Raw genomic sequence first — 12,727 nt, 5'->3', positions numbered from 1 at the left:
TTAGAAAATATACTTTAATTTTACATGTACAAATGTTGCCTCAAATTTATAACAGATAAGAAAAATATATACAAACAGCGGCTTAAAAGGAAAAGCAAAAAAACCCAAACACCCCGCATTTGCGCTGATGTGTAAATCACCCGAGGAAGCCGACTTTCGGTCTCTTGGGCCCCAGGCTTTCCTCCTTGTGCAGGACGCTCTGCAGGGAGGCGTGCAGCACCTTGCCCACTCGCTTGCCGGTCTGCAGGACAGAAGCAAGCACACACCCGCCTGTGAGGCGCGCACACCCGGACCGGGGACGCCTCCCTCCGCCTGCTAGCCGTTCCGAAGGGTACACATTCCATCTGCTTACGGGGCTTTTACTTAGTGCACCAAACCAAGTGGAAAACAAACCCGCAACCACCACGACAGAGCAGTTACACCCTGGAAAAATCTCCACCCTAAAAACAAAAACAAAGAAAAAAAAAAAATACCCTCGCCAACCCCCAGGCGGCCAGCAGGAAGCAGCAAAGGCAGCCTCAGCCATTAGCTCACGCTTAGCACTCCCGCTGCCATTACAACAAGCAGCAAAACTGTCAACCAAATCTGCTCCCGGCGACTGCCAAGTCCCACAGTGCTGTGGTGGGAATGCAGGGGGAGGCCACAGGGAATGGAGAGTCTGGCTAATGAAGGAACAGATGGTTCCGGGGACACGTCTGAACAAGCACTTTCTCGTTCACCTGCCACCAAATCTCGACACAGAGCTGTTCGGATGGGCCCGAGTTGAGCCCTGGGTAGGGTCTCGGGCGTTGCTGCCATGCAGAGATGCTAAGGGCAGGCAACGTTGGAACAAGACACGTCAAGAGGTCAGACAACCCACCGAGTTCCTAATTAGCCCCTACGCAGGAGCCACAAAAAAACACTCACATACAAAAATCTTTCTTTATGAAACTGTTACCATGTCTGAGCTCACGAAGCATTTTAAGACTCTGAGGAACCAACCACAAGTCCCCACCTCATCGAGTCTTCCGTGTTTCCACAGCACTGTTAATTCCACTGTGCCGCGTGCGGTTCCCCTCTCAGCAACGTCAGGGAGAAAGACACCCCGGCCTTGACCCCCGCCCCAATCCTCCCAGTTCCAGGGACCTTCTCCTCTCTCTCCTCACTGTGACACAGGATGAGACTCCGAGCATTACTGGAAACTTACACGGAAAGATCTCAGTCTAAAAGTGGGAAGTGGCCAACTAAAGAAAAACTGTCAGTCGATCAGACAGGGGTACTGACTGTCCATACAGATGAAGGCGGGGAGCGAGGGTAAGAGGGGGTGAGACAGGCGGGACACCGGCACTCGGGAGGTCGGAATGCGAACGGCAGAGGTCGGCGGTGGCGGCCTGCACAGCCACCCCCGACGTTTTACGTGTCACAGCAGGCACTTCTGGATGGCTGCATCCCTGGGTGAGACCAGAGCAGTGAGACGAGACCACGGGGCCATGGTACCCCTGAGCAGGGTCTACAGACCGCATTCGCCGCGCCCCAGAGGAGGATGGAGCCTGGCTCACCAGACGGAGCTCTGGCAGCCCCAGCAGACCCGGTGTATAAGGTTTAAAATAGCTCAGTGTGGCTGCAGGGGCGGGGGGACAGCTCTGGAAGCGCACGGTCTGGGTTTGAATCCTAGCGCCAGCATTTATGAGCTGGGAACCCCGTAGGCAAGTGACTTTATCTGCTACAGGTCTCAATTTCCACGTCTGTAAAATGAAGGATGACAACAGTAGTTGCCTCACACGACGGCTGAGGACTAAATGACATAATACATTTAAAGCCCTAAAAAACAGGGTGCTGGACACACAGTGCACAATACATTCTCACTATTACTTACAACTTCCGTTGTACATACTGGAATTCTCGTAAAATTCTCCAGGGGGTGGGGAAAGAGTTCCTTCTAAAACAAGCCAGTTGTCTAGAGAGGCCTCTGGTAGAAGTTATCAAGTACTTTAAGTGTTTTTGTTTTTTTAAAAAAACTAGCCAGTTAACCAACCGGCCACGAAGAATACCCGCTGCCACACAGGGCTAGACAGCTGAGCTCAGGGCACCGAGGAGAACGCATCTACTGAGCACTCGGGCTAGGCCCCCACGGTGCCGTGTGCTTCACCTCCACACCCTCACTGGCTTCTCACGACACACGCAGCGACAGGCGCCACCGCTGCTGTCACCCTCCCTCTGGGATGCGCGAGCTGTGGCCCAGAGCCAGGACTTACAGGGAGGACAGTGTGTCTTCGTGTCTGAGTTCACGACACCATATACACTGCCCAGCTTTGCTTTCAAGTAAGACGATAAAAGAGAAAATGGACATTAAATGCTTAGTGTCTTCAGTGAAAAGTCACTGTTTCTAGGAATAAAGGAAGAGCATGTGTGGCAACCTTGCCCGTGATTAAGCGTGACCTCTGCGTGTGCCTTTTACCTAAAGCAAAACACCTGGGTCCGGCTAACGCTGTTCCTGGCAATTCAGTCAGTCAGTCGGTTTGTGTCAGAGTCCTCCAAGACTTCTGGAAAGACGAGGTGGACACGGGGGAAGGTGAGTCTGGGAAGACACAGGGGGTCCCTGCCACGGGAGGCTTTCAGGCCCGTAAGGGACACACACACACATCGACCAATCAGCACCGAGCTGGAAAGCGCCTCCTGGGTGGGGCTGCTGGACAGCCTGAGACTGTTGGAAGGGTTTCCCAGTTGTCTCCATCTGAATACTTCTAGACTCATGAAGAAATGGGGAGATGGCCATCCTTCAGCCCCCTGCCTCCACCTTTACTTACTCTCTTCAAAGGACAGGAAGCGGTCAGGCAGGAACCCAGTTCCCTCATCAGCTCTCAAAAGCCTGGGATTTGGGAGTTACAAGTGACTCCACGTTATCAGTCCAACACTTCCATCCAGAGACATGGAAATGTGGGATCAGAGAGGGAGAAGATGAGGGACAATGACCGACAGGTTCCTTACCTCCCAATCCAGAGCCCCCATCACCTCCACCCTTGGCTAGGTCAGGAGACAAGCAGCTCACACCAGCTATTCTCCAAGTTCTATGTCTGGGGTCAAGGGTGCAAAGGGAGAATTCCCATGGTGGGACCGAGGGGCAAGAGGCAGCACGCGTTCCCCGTCAGGTGTCTGCACCTGCCTCAGAGCCAGAGCCTCACCTCCATCATCTCGAAGATGCTCTCCGGGTCCAGGCTGCCCTTCCCCACTTTCCTCATGCACGTCACGACCCCCGTGCTGGTCACAGACACCAGCAAGCTGGCCAAGGAGCAGGCTTCCTCCTGAAGAGTAGCGTCCACGACATGCCGGTAGCCGATCTGCCAAGTCAGTGGGGTACACGCGTGAGTAACACGCATCCCAGACCCCAGCCTCGAGCGCCTTGTGGAGGGAGTATCTACACCAGTGAAGGACCCGCACTGCCCACGCAAGATCTTCTAGATTCTGCTCCCGTGGAAAACATGCTCAACAATTCCACCACAGGCCACCGTGGAAGCAGAATTACAAAAGCACGAGAAGGAAATATGGGGTGGGGAGTGGGGTGAGAGCCATAATTCAGAGACCAGCCAAGTCAGGGGCCACCAAGAGTCCCCAGCAGAGGGGCGCAGGAGACACTGACACATGAAGCCACGTGGATGTTTCACTGATGACAAAGATGAATCGAGAGGGTGCCAGCTAAGAGCCATGCTCAAGAATGAGTCAAGAGCGGGTGGCTTCGCTCAGTCCCAACGCTTCACCACACCCCAGCTTCATGAAGTGGTTTCAGGGGAATTAAACCTGACCTACTCGGTCCTATTTCTCTATGAATCCTGTGTGGAATCGAGGACAGGCTCAGTCAATCCAGGCCTCGGTGGGCAGCCTTGGGCAGGGCCAGGTACGCAGCAGCCCCGGCCGGAGGTTAGGTTCCCGGGGCCTCTGTGCGCACGTAAAAACCACACTTGACATAACAGATCCCCAGGCCCTGCTCCAATCCCTCGTTTCGTAGATGTGGACACTGGGGCCCACAGAGGGAACAGTGTTCACCTCTAACCTCCCTCGACCCCGTGGAACTGAGGGAGTTAAGGGAAATGTGCGCACAGGGTGTTTGAGTGCAATGCCTGGTACGAGGAGCTTAACAAACTCAGGCTACTATTACTATGAACCCACTTGTGTATTCCTGGGACTCCATATCTTCCAGTTGAAAAAAAAAAAAAAAAGAGCTGCTCATATAGTGGTTTCTAATATAACCAAATTATTGGATTTGGATTAAAGCTACTTGTACATGGTTTGTGAAACTATAACTTCTCAACCTATTAAGTAACCTAAATGGGTTGGGGTTGAGGGAGACCCACAGGGAATTCAAAAACCATCAGTACAACCACATACCTTGCACAGGGTGACAATGCAGGGGACATTCTCCACACTTAGCCGGATGCAGTCATAAGGGTCATCTGAGAGCTCGATGTCCTTGGACCCTTCTTCATCCTCTAGAACACGAACTCTTGGTATCCTAGAAGCAGAAGCACAATTCAAATTCCCACTTGCTGGGACGAAGAAAGAGAACTTCTTTCTCTTGAGATGGAGGAGAGGAGTCAGAATTCCTGCAGCTCACAAGATAAAGTCACACTCCACCTGTACTTCATCACCCTCATCCCTATCTTCTCTGTCAAAAGTGCACAGGCAACCCTGCAGAGCAGTGAAGAAAGGAGGTCTTTTTAAAAATGATGCTTGGTCAATCAGATATGCACATGGGGAAAAAAAAAAAAAGAATCTTGATCTCTACCTCACACCATATGCAAAAATCCATACCAAATGGACTACAGAGATAGACGGGAAAGACAAAACAATAAAGCTTTTATTTTTTTAATAAAGATTTTATTTATTTGTTTGAGAGAGAGAGCATGAGCAGAGTGAGGGGCAGAGGGAGAAGCAGACTTCCCGCTGAGCAGGGAGCCCAACGCAGGGCTCAATCCAGGGATTCTGCGATCATGACCTGAGCCAAAGGCAGACGCTTAACCGACTGAGCCACCCAGGCGCCCAACAATAAAGCTTTTAGAAGAAAAACTAAGGGGCTCCTGGGTGGCTCAGCTGGTTAAGCATCTGCCTTTGGCTCAGGTCATGATCCCAAATTCCTGGGATTAAGCCGTGCATCGGGCTCCCAGCTCAGTGGAGAGTCTGCTTGTCCCTCTCCCACTGCCCTCCCTGCTTCCTGTGTGTATTCTCTCTCAAACAAATACACAAAATCTTTAAAAAATAAAAGAAGAAAAACTAAAAACATCTTCATGACTTGGGCGTAAACAAAGATTTCTTGAACGGACCACAAAAAGGACTTGCCATAAAGGGAGAAAAAACAATAGATTCAAATGTGTTGAGGATTATGAAGAATTATAAAATCTACTGCACAGATTTTTACATGGTGTCATTGTGAACAAGGCAAAGAATCTTACCTAAAAGTGAATCCCTTCAAGCTCAAATCACACAGGGGATGAGGGACTTGTTAGGGAATGCAGTGAGTTATTACATGAGATTCTTTTTGGTCTTTATCTTGTTACTTTCATGCAGAAATTCATTTGTTAATCAGAACTTTTCTTTGACATTTGAAGCCTTTGTATCCAAGATATTCTGATTCTGGAAAATTATGTGTGTCTATGGAATATACTATAATAAAACAGTACCATATATTTGGATAATCCTCTCGAGTTTATTGGGATACATTCACGTTTATTATTTCATTGAAAAAAAAAAAAAAAGCAATGAAATAGAGTCGGACATTTTAATCGGCTGTTACTCGGTTATGTTCCCCAAGACAGAAATAAGACAAATGAAACGATGGTCTATGTTGTACTCATTTCCCCATCCTTCGAGTCTTAATGCACTATCTGACACAAGGAGGGACTCATTTATTGAATGAGATTTAATTACTTGTTCAAGGTCACAGCACTAACGACTGTTGGAACAAAGACGGGGATGCAGGCCCTCTGGCCCCCCCAGCAGTGTGGGCTTCGCACCACTGCTAGCGTGACAGCACCTGCCTATACGAGGGCAGAGAAACTAGAAAACTAGAGAAGAATGTACGTGTGTTTGTATTTTCTCTGAAACCCACCAACCTTTCCACTTTCCACGTGTTGGCAGGTAAACAGGTGACAAAGATAAAGCATGGGAAGCCAAAGGAGGCAAGTGCTGAGAAGTCCCGCCCATGACTATTGTCAAGGTGTCCATCTGTTCCATATTTAGATACACATTTGTCAAAATTAACATATCTAGACCCACGCAAGTGAAGAACATGTTCTGAAACGTATCAGAAAGTGCGGCTGAAGGACGGGAAAGCCCGAGGGTGAAGAGAACATTAAGAGCTAACATTTCTTTATTCTGGAAAGAGCTGCTTAAGCTAGTAGAGAAGCTCGCAAAGGGGGAAGGTCTTCAGCGTGGTCTAAAGGGGTAAGCCTGACTTGTGTAATTTCACTGGTCAGGGTCTCAGGACACAAGCTCCACTTGATGTTTTTCACCTTGATTAAATGGATATTAGAAATGAAATGATCTCCCCACGTCAGGCTGACGTTCTGTACTTTCAGAAGAGCATAATCACCCCTAGGCAGAAGAGAACATTTTCTCAATGGCCCTCTGAACAATGTTTCAAAATTAAAAAAAAAAAAAAAAATCAACTTCTGTTTGTCAAAAGACATCATTTAGAAGTTAAAAAGATGGGACACCTGGATGGCTCAGTCGGTTAAGCCTCTACCTTCGGCTCAGGTCATGATCCTGGGGTCCTGGGATCGAGCCCCACATCGGACTCCTTGCTCAGTGGGGAGTCTGCTTCTTCCTCTCCCTGTGACCCTCCCCCTGCTCACGTTCTCACTCGCTGTGTCTCTCTCAAATGAATAAATTAAAAAAATCTTAAAAAAAAAAAGAAGTTAAAAAGATATTCCAGAATGGAGAAAATATTTGCAAATACGTATGTTGTGTGTGTATACATACGAGCTGACATGTCACGTAAAGAATTCCTACTGCAGCTAAAAAAAAAAAAAAAAAAAAAAAAAAAAGAATTCCTACCAAATATAAAAGACTGACAACCTAATAGAAAAATAGGCAAAAGACCTGAACAAAGACTTCATAAAAGAGGGTATTCAAGTAGCCAACGAACACACAAAAAGGTATTCACCTTAAATATTCATCAAGGAAATGCAAATTAAAAGTACAGTATGATACCAAGACACACGCCAGGATGGCAGATAGTAAAAAGACAACAACGACGACGACGAATTGGCAAAGATGCGAAGCAACCCAGAACGCTTACACAGTGCTGGTGGGAGTATCACCTAGTAAAAGCTCTTTAGAAAACTGTTTTGCAGTATCGACTAAAACCAAACACAGCCGTGCCTTATGATCCAAAATTCTCACCCGTACCCAACAGAAGTGGGTAAATATGTGTAAGAAAAAGACAAAAATGTTCGTGTTTGGAGTGGCCCCCACCTGGAAACCACCCCGATGCTCATCAACAGAATGGGTAAGTAAACGGTGACGCAGTCACACAAGGGGCCACCACGCAGCAGAAAGCAAGCGATGACTGCGGGCCACAATACAGATGTCTCGAAACATAATGCTCAGTGAATGAAGCAGACACAAAAGAGAACACACTGTGGGATTTCATTTGTATCAAGTACAAAACCGGTCTACTGTTGCAGGACAATGGCTATCCTCAGTGGCTGTCGTGATAGCACGGGGGTGGAGGGTGAGAGGGCTTCTGGGGGCGGCGGGCAACATTCTGTTTCTCAAGCGGGGTGCTGGGAAACACATTTGACCATCCCCATCTGGGGTGGAGGAGCCAGGAAGGAAGAGGTGGTCCATTCAGCCGCGTAACGGAAACAGCGCTGGTGCTTTGCCCTGTTCCTCTAACAAAAGCCCTCTATGATCCCATCCCGGCTGGCTGTCCCTACACAAGGGCCACAGCCACAGCAGATGAGCTGCAGCTGGGGAATGTCTGATGGAACCAAGGGGTCCTGCTGGGTGTGCCCTGGCTCAAAGTGTCCATGTCGGGGCACCCAGGGTGTAAGTATTAAGTAACGCCCTATTTGTGCAAGTCAGGTAACCGGTTTGAATTTTGATTGGTATGTTAAAAAATAAGCGTGCGCAAACACACACACACACACGCGTGCACGCGCGTGCAAACACACATATACACACACACATTTCTTTCCAACACTCTGGCCACAGCCTGGTTCAGCTGCAGGGCTAGAGAATGGCCTCTCTCCTTCTAAAGGACATGGGCTCTAGAAAAGGTCTTTCCACGTACCAGCTGATGCCTCACACAGTCCACATTCCCTGCTACCTGTAGGGCTGGTCCCTGTGGGATGAGACCTATGGCTTTGCCCACGACAGGCACCCTCCCCATCTGAGCAGCTGGGTTTCACCGTCCTGATGTCCAATTTGCCCAACACTTCCCCCACAGCCAAACAGCCTCGTCTGGTTCTACTCTCTCTTTTTGCCCTGGTGCCCATGGAAACCAGCTGGCAGATGGGTAGTTATTTCTGAAGCTCAAGGTACAACAGATGGCAACTTCCTTTCTTCTCCAATAGAGCCCCAGCACCAGCTGCTACAATGGCATTGGTCCTCGGGCCCCACCACGGCCACCAGTGCCAGGCCCACCTCTTGACTGATCTCAGCCAGGAGTCTAGTGGCATAGCTCAGGCTGGGGCGCTCTACCGCTTTCGTTCACAGCAAATATTCTATCCTGCAACGTCTGATTGAAATTTATGTAACTTTTTGTTTTCTTCTGAATTACACAGGTAGTCTAAATTCAACACAGAAAACCTCTAAAACACAGAAAAATGTTGCCTATTAGAGGAGCACTGGAAAATAATCACAATGCCCATTTTGGGATATACATATCTGTCCATCTGTCTGTCTGTCTGTCTATCTATCTATCTATCTATCTATCTTCAGACATAATCACAATATAAGAGTTATCAAAAGTAAAATACAACAAAACAAACGAGATGAGAGGACTGTGTTTAGTGCCTGGTTTCAAAGCCCTAAACAGGCTGATGTGCACACAGTGACCCCCGTGTTGGGACACTCAGGTTGCTCCCAATGTCTCACCGTTACAAAGAGGCTGTGATAAACATTCTAGAATAATACCCTTGCTCATTTTTCCAGTTAATTCCTTAGCCTATATCCCTAGAAGTCTCTAACCCTCATGTTCTACACCCCAGGAGCCCCCATTCCTTTAACGCAAGCGCTCATGGCCTCAACATCCCCACCCACGCGTTTCTTTTCAAACGCTGCAAACTCTCCTGCAAGAACCGGGTCCACGGAAGGAAGGGGAGAAGGCTGTGTGATCAGTCAGAGGAAATGCCGGCCTCAAGAGGGCTTAGGGCCATGTCCCTTGCTACACAGCTGGCTGGGAAGCTGAACCACGGTGGCAGAACCATTTCCTGCTCTTGAACCCAAGCGCAGGCTGCCGCCCTGCTGTTAGAACATTCCTGTGTCCAATCAAGGAATGTGTGAACACCTACTATGTGCCGGGCATTGCTCGCGGTGCTGGATGTAGAGCAGAGTACACGCAGGCCAAACCCATGCTCCCAAGCAGCTTTATCCAGTCTTTGGACAGATGACCGTGTTTGCTTTCCACTCTTTTTGCTTCTCTGTGGTTTTCTAGTAGTTTTCTATATGGGATGGGGTCACTTAACGAAAATAACAATATAAAGAACAAATCCAGAAACATATACTGATGCATATACTGAGTTTTACCTTGTGAAATCTGGAGCTTACCATGAAGTGCCACCATGTTTAATGCTAAAGCCCCTTATCACCTTCTCCTGTCAGCTTTGGTAGAAATGTCCCGCGTGTCCATCACAAGTGTCTGCTCAGGCTCTGCGCACGTGCCCCTGGGGCTGTTTCCAGGAAGACTCACCTTGTGTTGAAGAGAGCAGCCTTCACGGCGATGCAGATGGTGTCGAACAAATTCCCACCACATTCCAGCAGCTAAGGGAGGCAGGGAGCGAAGCAGGGAGGAAAAGCGAATGTCATTTCTTGCTCTAAGTATCACCCCAGTTAGAGGACACTGGTTTCCACTAAATGCCGACTGCTTACAAGAGAAAGAGAAGAATGTGCGGCGCTCTCCTGGCTGACGCTGGATGCGTTCACCCTCACTGCAAGAGGCACCTTGGCGGCTGTCTGGCCTGGGCCCCGAGGGTGAGGTCACCACTGGCCCTGGCTGTGGGGCCACCACTCAGGCCCGGCTCGTGGTGGGTCTCCTCTAACTGCCCTCCGGCCTGTCAGATCTGCACTCCAGAAGGAAACGATCACCTTTATTTTGTCCCAAGGGCTGCCGAGCGTGACTCTCCTCTATGCTGACAGAAACCCAGCCTCCAAACAGGTAAATCGTGGTGGCCACGGATGCTGCGGCCGCCACCAGGCTCACGGTTAGCAGCGTGGTGACCTCCTGTATGTAATTACCAACGTACAGCTGCTGCTCGGACGTGGAACAAACACTCCACGCTGCACATCGAGGGCCATAAAATCTAAGCTCTTGCCCCAGAGCAAAAGCACTGACCGCGCTTATGTGCGCTCACTCAGCCGGGAAGGCCAGAGCGCAGCATTACGTGGAAGGCCGTGCATCCTCCTGTCCTCATTTCAGTGATGCCTTGGCCTGAGGCTATGGAATAAAGCCAAGCTGGCGGCCCCAAGAAAGAAGGGGAGGCAGTCACATGTAGAAGGAAAAGTAATGTCCTTCCCTGTGCTTTTGTGCAGTCTGCCCCCCTTTCACCTGAACTGTGCGCTCCTGAGGGCTGGACCCTGTCGCGTCCGTCCTGTCCCATCCTGGCTCACGGAGCCCAGCCAAAGCGCTACCGTGAAGAAACAGCCTGGTGATTACTTACAGAAGGCAGGCAGGCCCTGAGCCTGGGCCTTCCAACTCTGACTCCGGATCGACAATTATACCTGGCAGGTTTCCTTCACACGCAGCATTTGTGCCGGGTGCTCTTTGGGCTTGAACCTCAAGCGCAGATGCCGGCCTCCCCACGGCACCGGACGATTACTGCTTACTAGAACACCCCCCGCCCCGGCCCGTGTCACCACGCGCCTTTGTAACTGCAGCTCACTGGCCTAGCAGAGGACTAGCTGTTCTCTGCGTGGTTCAGACACAGACTGCCGCACAGCAAAGAGCTCCAGCCGGACTCCTGAGTCAGACTGTCTGCTAGGACTCCTGTCCTCACCAGTCAGCTGGGGGCTACTTCATGGAGGGGACAAATCCCAACCGTCTCACGGAGCTGTTGCACGGCTGCATGAGTCCCTATCTGTGAAGCCCTCAGAAGCGTGTCTAGCGCACAGTAAGCGTGAGCTAAGTGCTTCTCAAGCACACTGGTCCGCGCCTTCGTTTCCCCGCTGCCGTCCTCAGACCGTGGGAGGACGTGTGCTGCACGTTCTCCAGCTGCATGGCTGACAGCTGAGGTCTCTAAGCCTGCTGTGCATCAGAACCACCTGGGGAGCTTATGCAATGTGCAGGGTGACACGATGGCGTGTGCATTTCGCCCCAGACTCGAGGCAGTCCTGATGGTGAGCCAGGGCCAAAGCCCGCCCTCTCCCACTCTGCTATCCCACAGTGTCTGCCTCAGGCAGAGAAGGTGCTAGTGAAATGCTGCATCTGCTGTAGCGGCTGTGGAGCGTTCCCACTGGAAGGGACCCTGGAGAGCACGTCACCCACCCTCCCTTGGCAGCTGGGGACACAGAAGCCCTTCTGCTCGTGACACGGTGGCCTGCCACAAACTTCGATTTTCAACATTCTGGCTTATCAGCAAGAGAGGAAATCAAGAGGGCAGAATGCTAAACCTGAGCTGCCCAGGGGCCCCCCAAAGGGCAGGTACCAGCCTGCCCTCCTTCCTGGGGTGCAAAGGATGAGCCCACAACAGGCCTCAGGTCTGCCTGCTCAGGCTCTTCACGCTATCCCACACGATGGGGTAACCCAGGTCGGGCAGTGTGAGTCTGACACTCACCCCTGCCACTTGCTGGCCATGTGTCCTCTGAGCTTCAGGTTCCCCCCCAGTAAAGCAAAGCCCTGCTTCTCTATAGGATGACTGCAAGGATTAAACGAGATCACATCCGTACCATTCCCGGCACATAACAGGGGCTCAAAGACCCTAGCTTCCTCTCTTGCTGCCAGGCAGGCGTAGCCTAGTAAGAATCTTTCCGCTAAACACAGCGGTACGTCCAGAAGGCACGGGACAGTAGATGCCACACGGACACCCAAGCAGCCTGAGCGGGTGTGTGAAGAGGCCCAGACAAGCCGGGAGAGAAAAGGAGGTACGGGACATCTAGCATTACAGAAAGCCGGGGCTGTGGTCCTGGAGCAGGACATGGGTGTCTGCCGTCTCCAGGGAGAAAATCCCTCCTATAAGAGAGGTGCGGAAGGAGCAGAACTAGAAAAAAGGATACACATGGTCACAAACACACCTTTCCTGTCAGGTGCACAGATTCTAGAATGTTCTTTTAGGGGAACAGCACAACTTATTCTGCTGGCCTTCTGGGGATAAGGGGTTCCTTTTCATAAGGCAAACCTCCAAAACATACTGCTAGGAAGCACAAGGAGAAAACATGTCTCCCCAGAAAACACCTGCTCTCCCTGGACTTCCCCCCACCATCCTCTCAGACCCCCAGGCTCCGCGCCTCCTGGTGCCACACACAGCCAGCTGCCAGGTGCTGTGGTCACTCCCCCACTCTCTCTGTCCTCCCCATGCCCAGTGCTACAGACCAGGGG

At 50.6% G+C, this 12,727-nt stretch overlaps 1 protein-coding gene across 1 annotated transcript in view; it reads right to left on the bottom strand.

The window, feature by feature from the left end:
• The window catches only part of EXOSC7 (exosome component 7), a 36,645-nt gene continuing 23,918 nt past the window's right edge, over positions 1-12,727 (bottom strand). Inside the window, exons 5-8 of the mRNA XM_026500635.4 lie at positions 9,887-9,957; positions 4,363-4,486; positions 3,162-3,317; positions 1-241 (exon numbers count right to left, since the gene is read on the bottom strand). Coding sequence (XP_026356420.1) covers positions 137-241; positions 3,162-3,317; positions 4,363-4,486; positions 9,887-9,957 — 456 coding nt within the window. The 3' untranslated portion in view covers positions 1-136. The remainder of the gene's footprint in view (positions 242-3,161; positions 3,318-4,362; positions 4,487-9,886; positions 9,958-12,727) is intronic.

Source organism: Ursus arctos, unplaced genomic scaffold (assembly GCF_023065955.2).
Source record: "Ursus arctos isolate Adak ecotype North America unplaced genomic scaffold, UrsArc2.0 scaffold_14, whole genome shotgun sequence".
NCBI classification, from domain to species: Eukaryota; Metazoa; Chordata; class Mammalia; order Carnivora; family Ursidae; genus Ursus; species Ursus arctos.
Note: the sequence above shows the minus strand (reverse complement) of the source record. Positions and strands in the feature narration are given on the sequence as shown.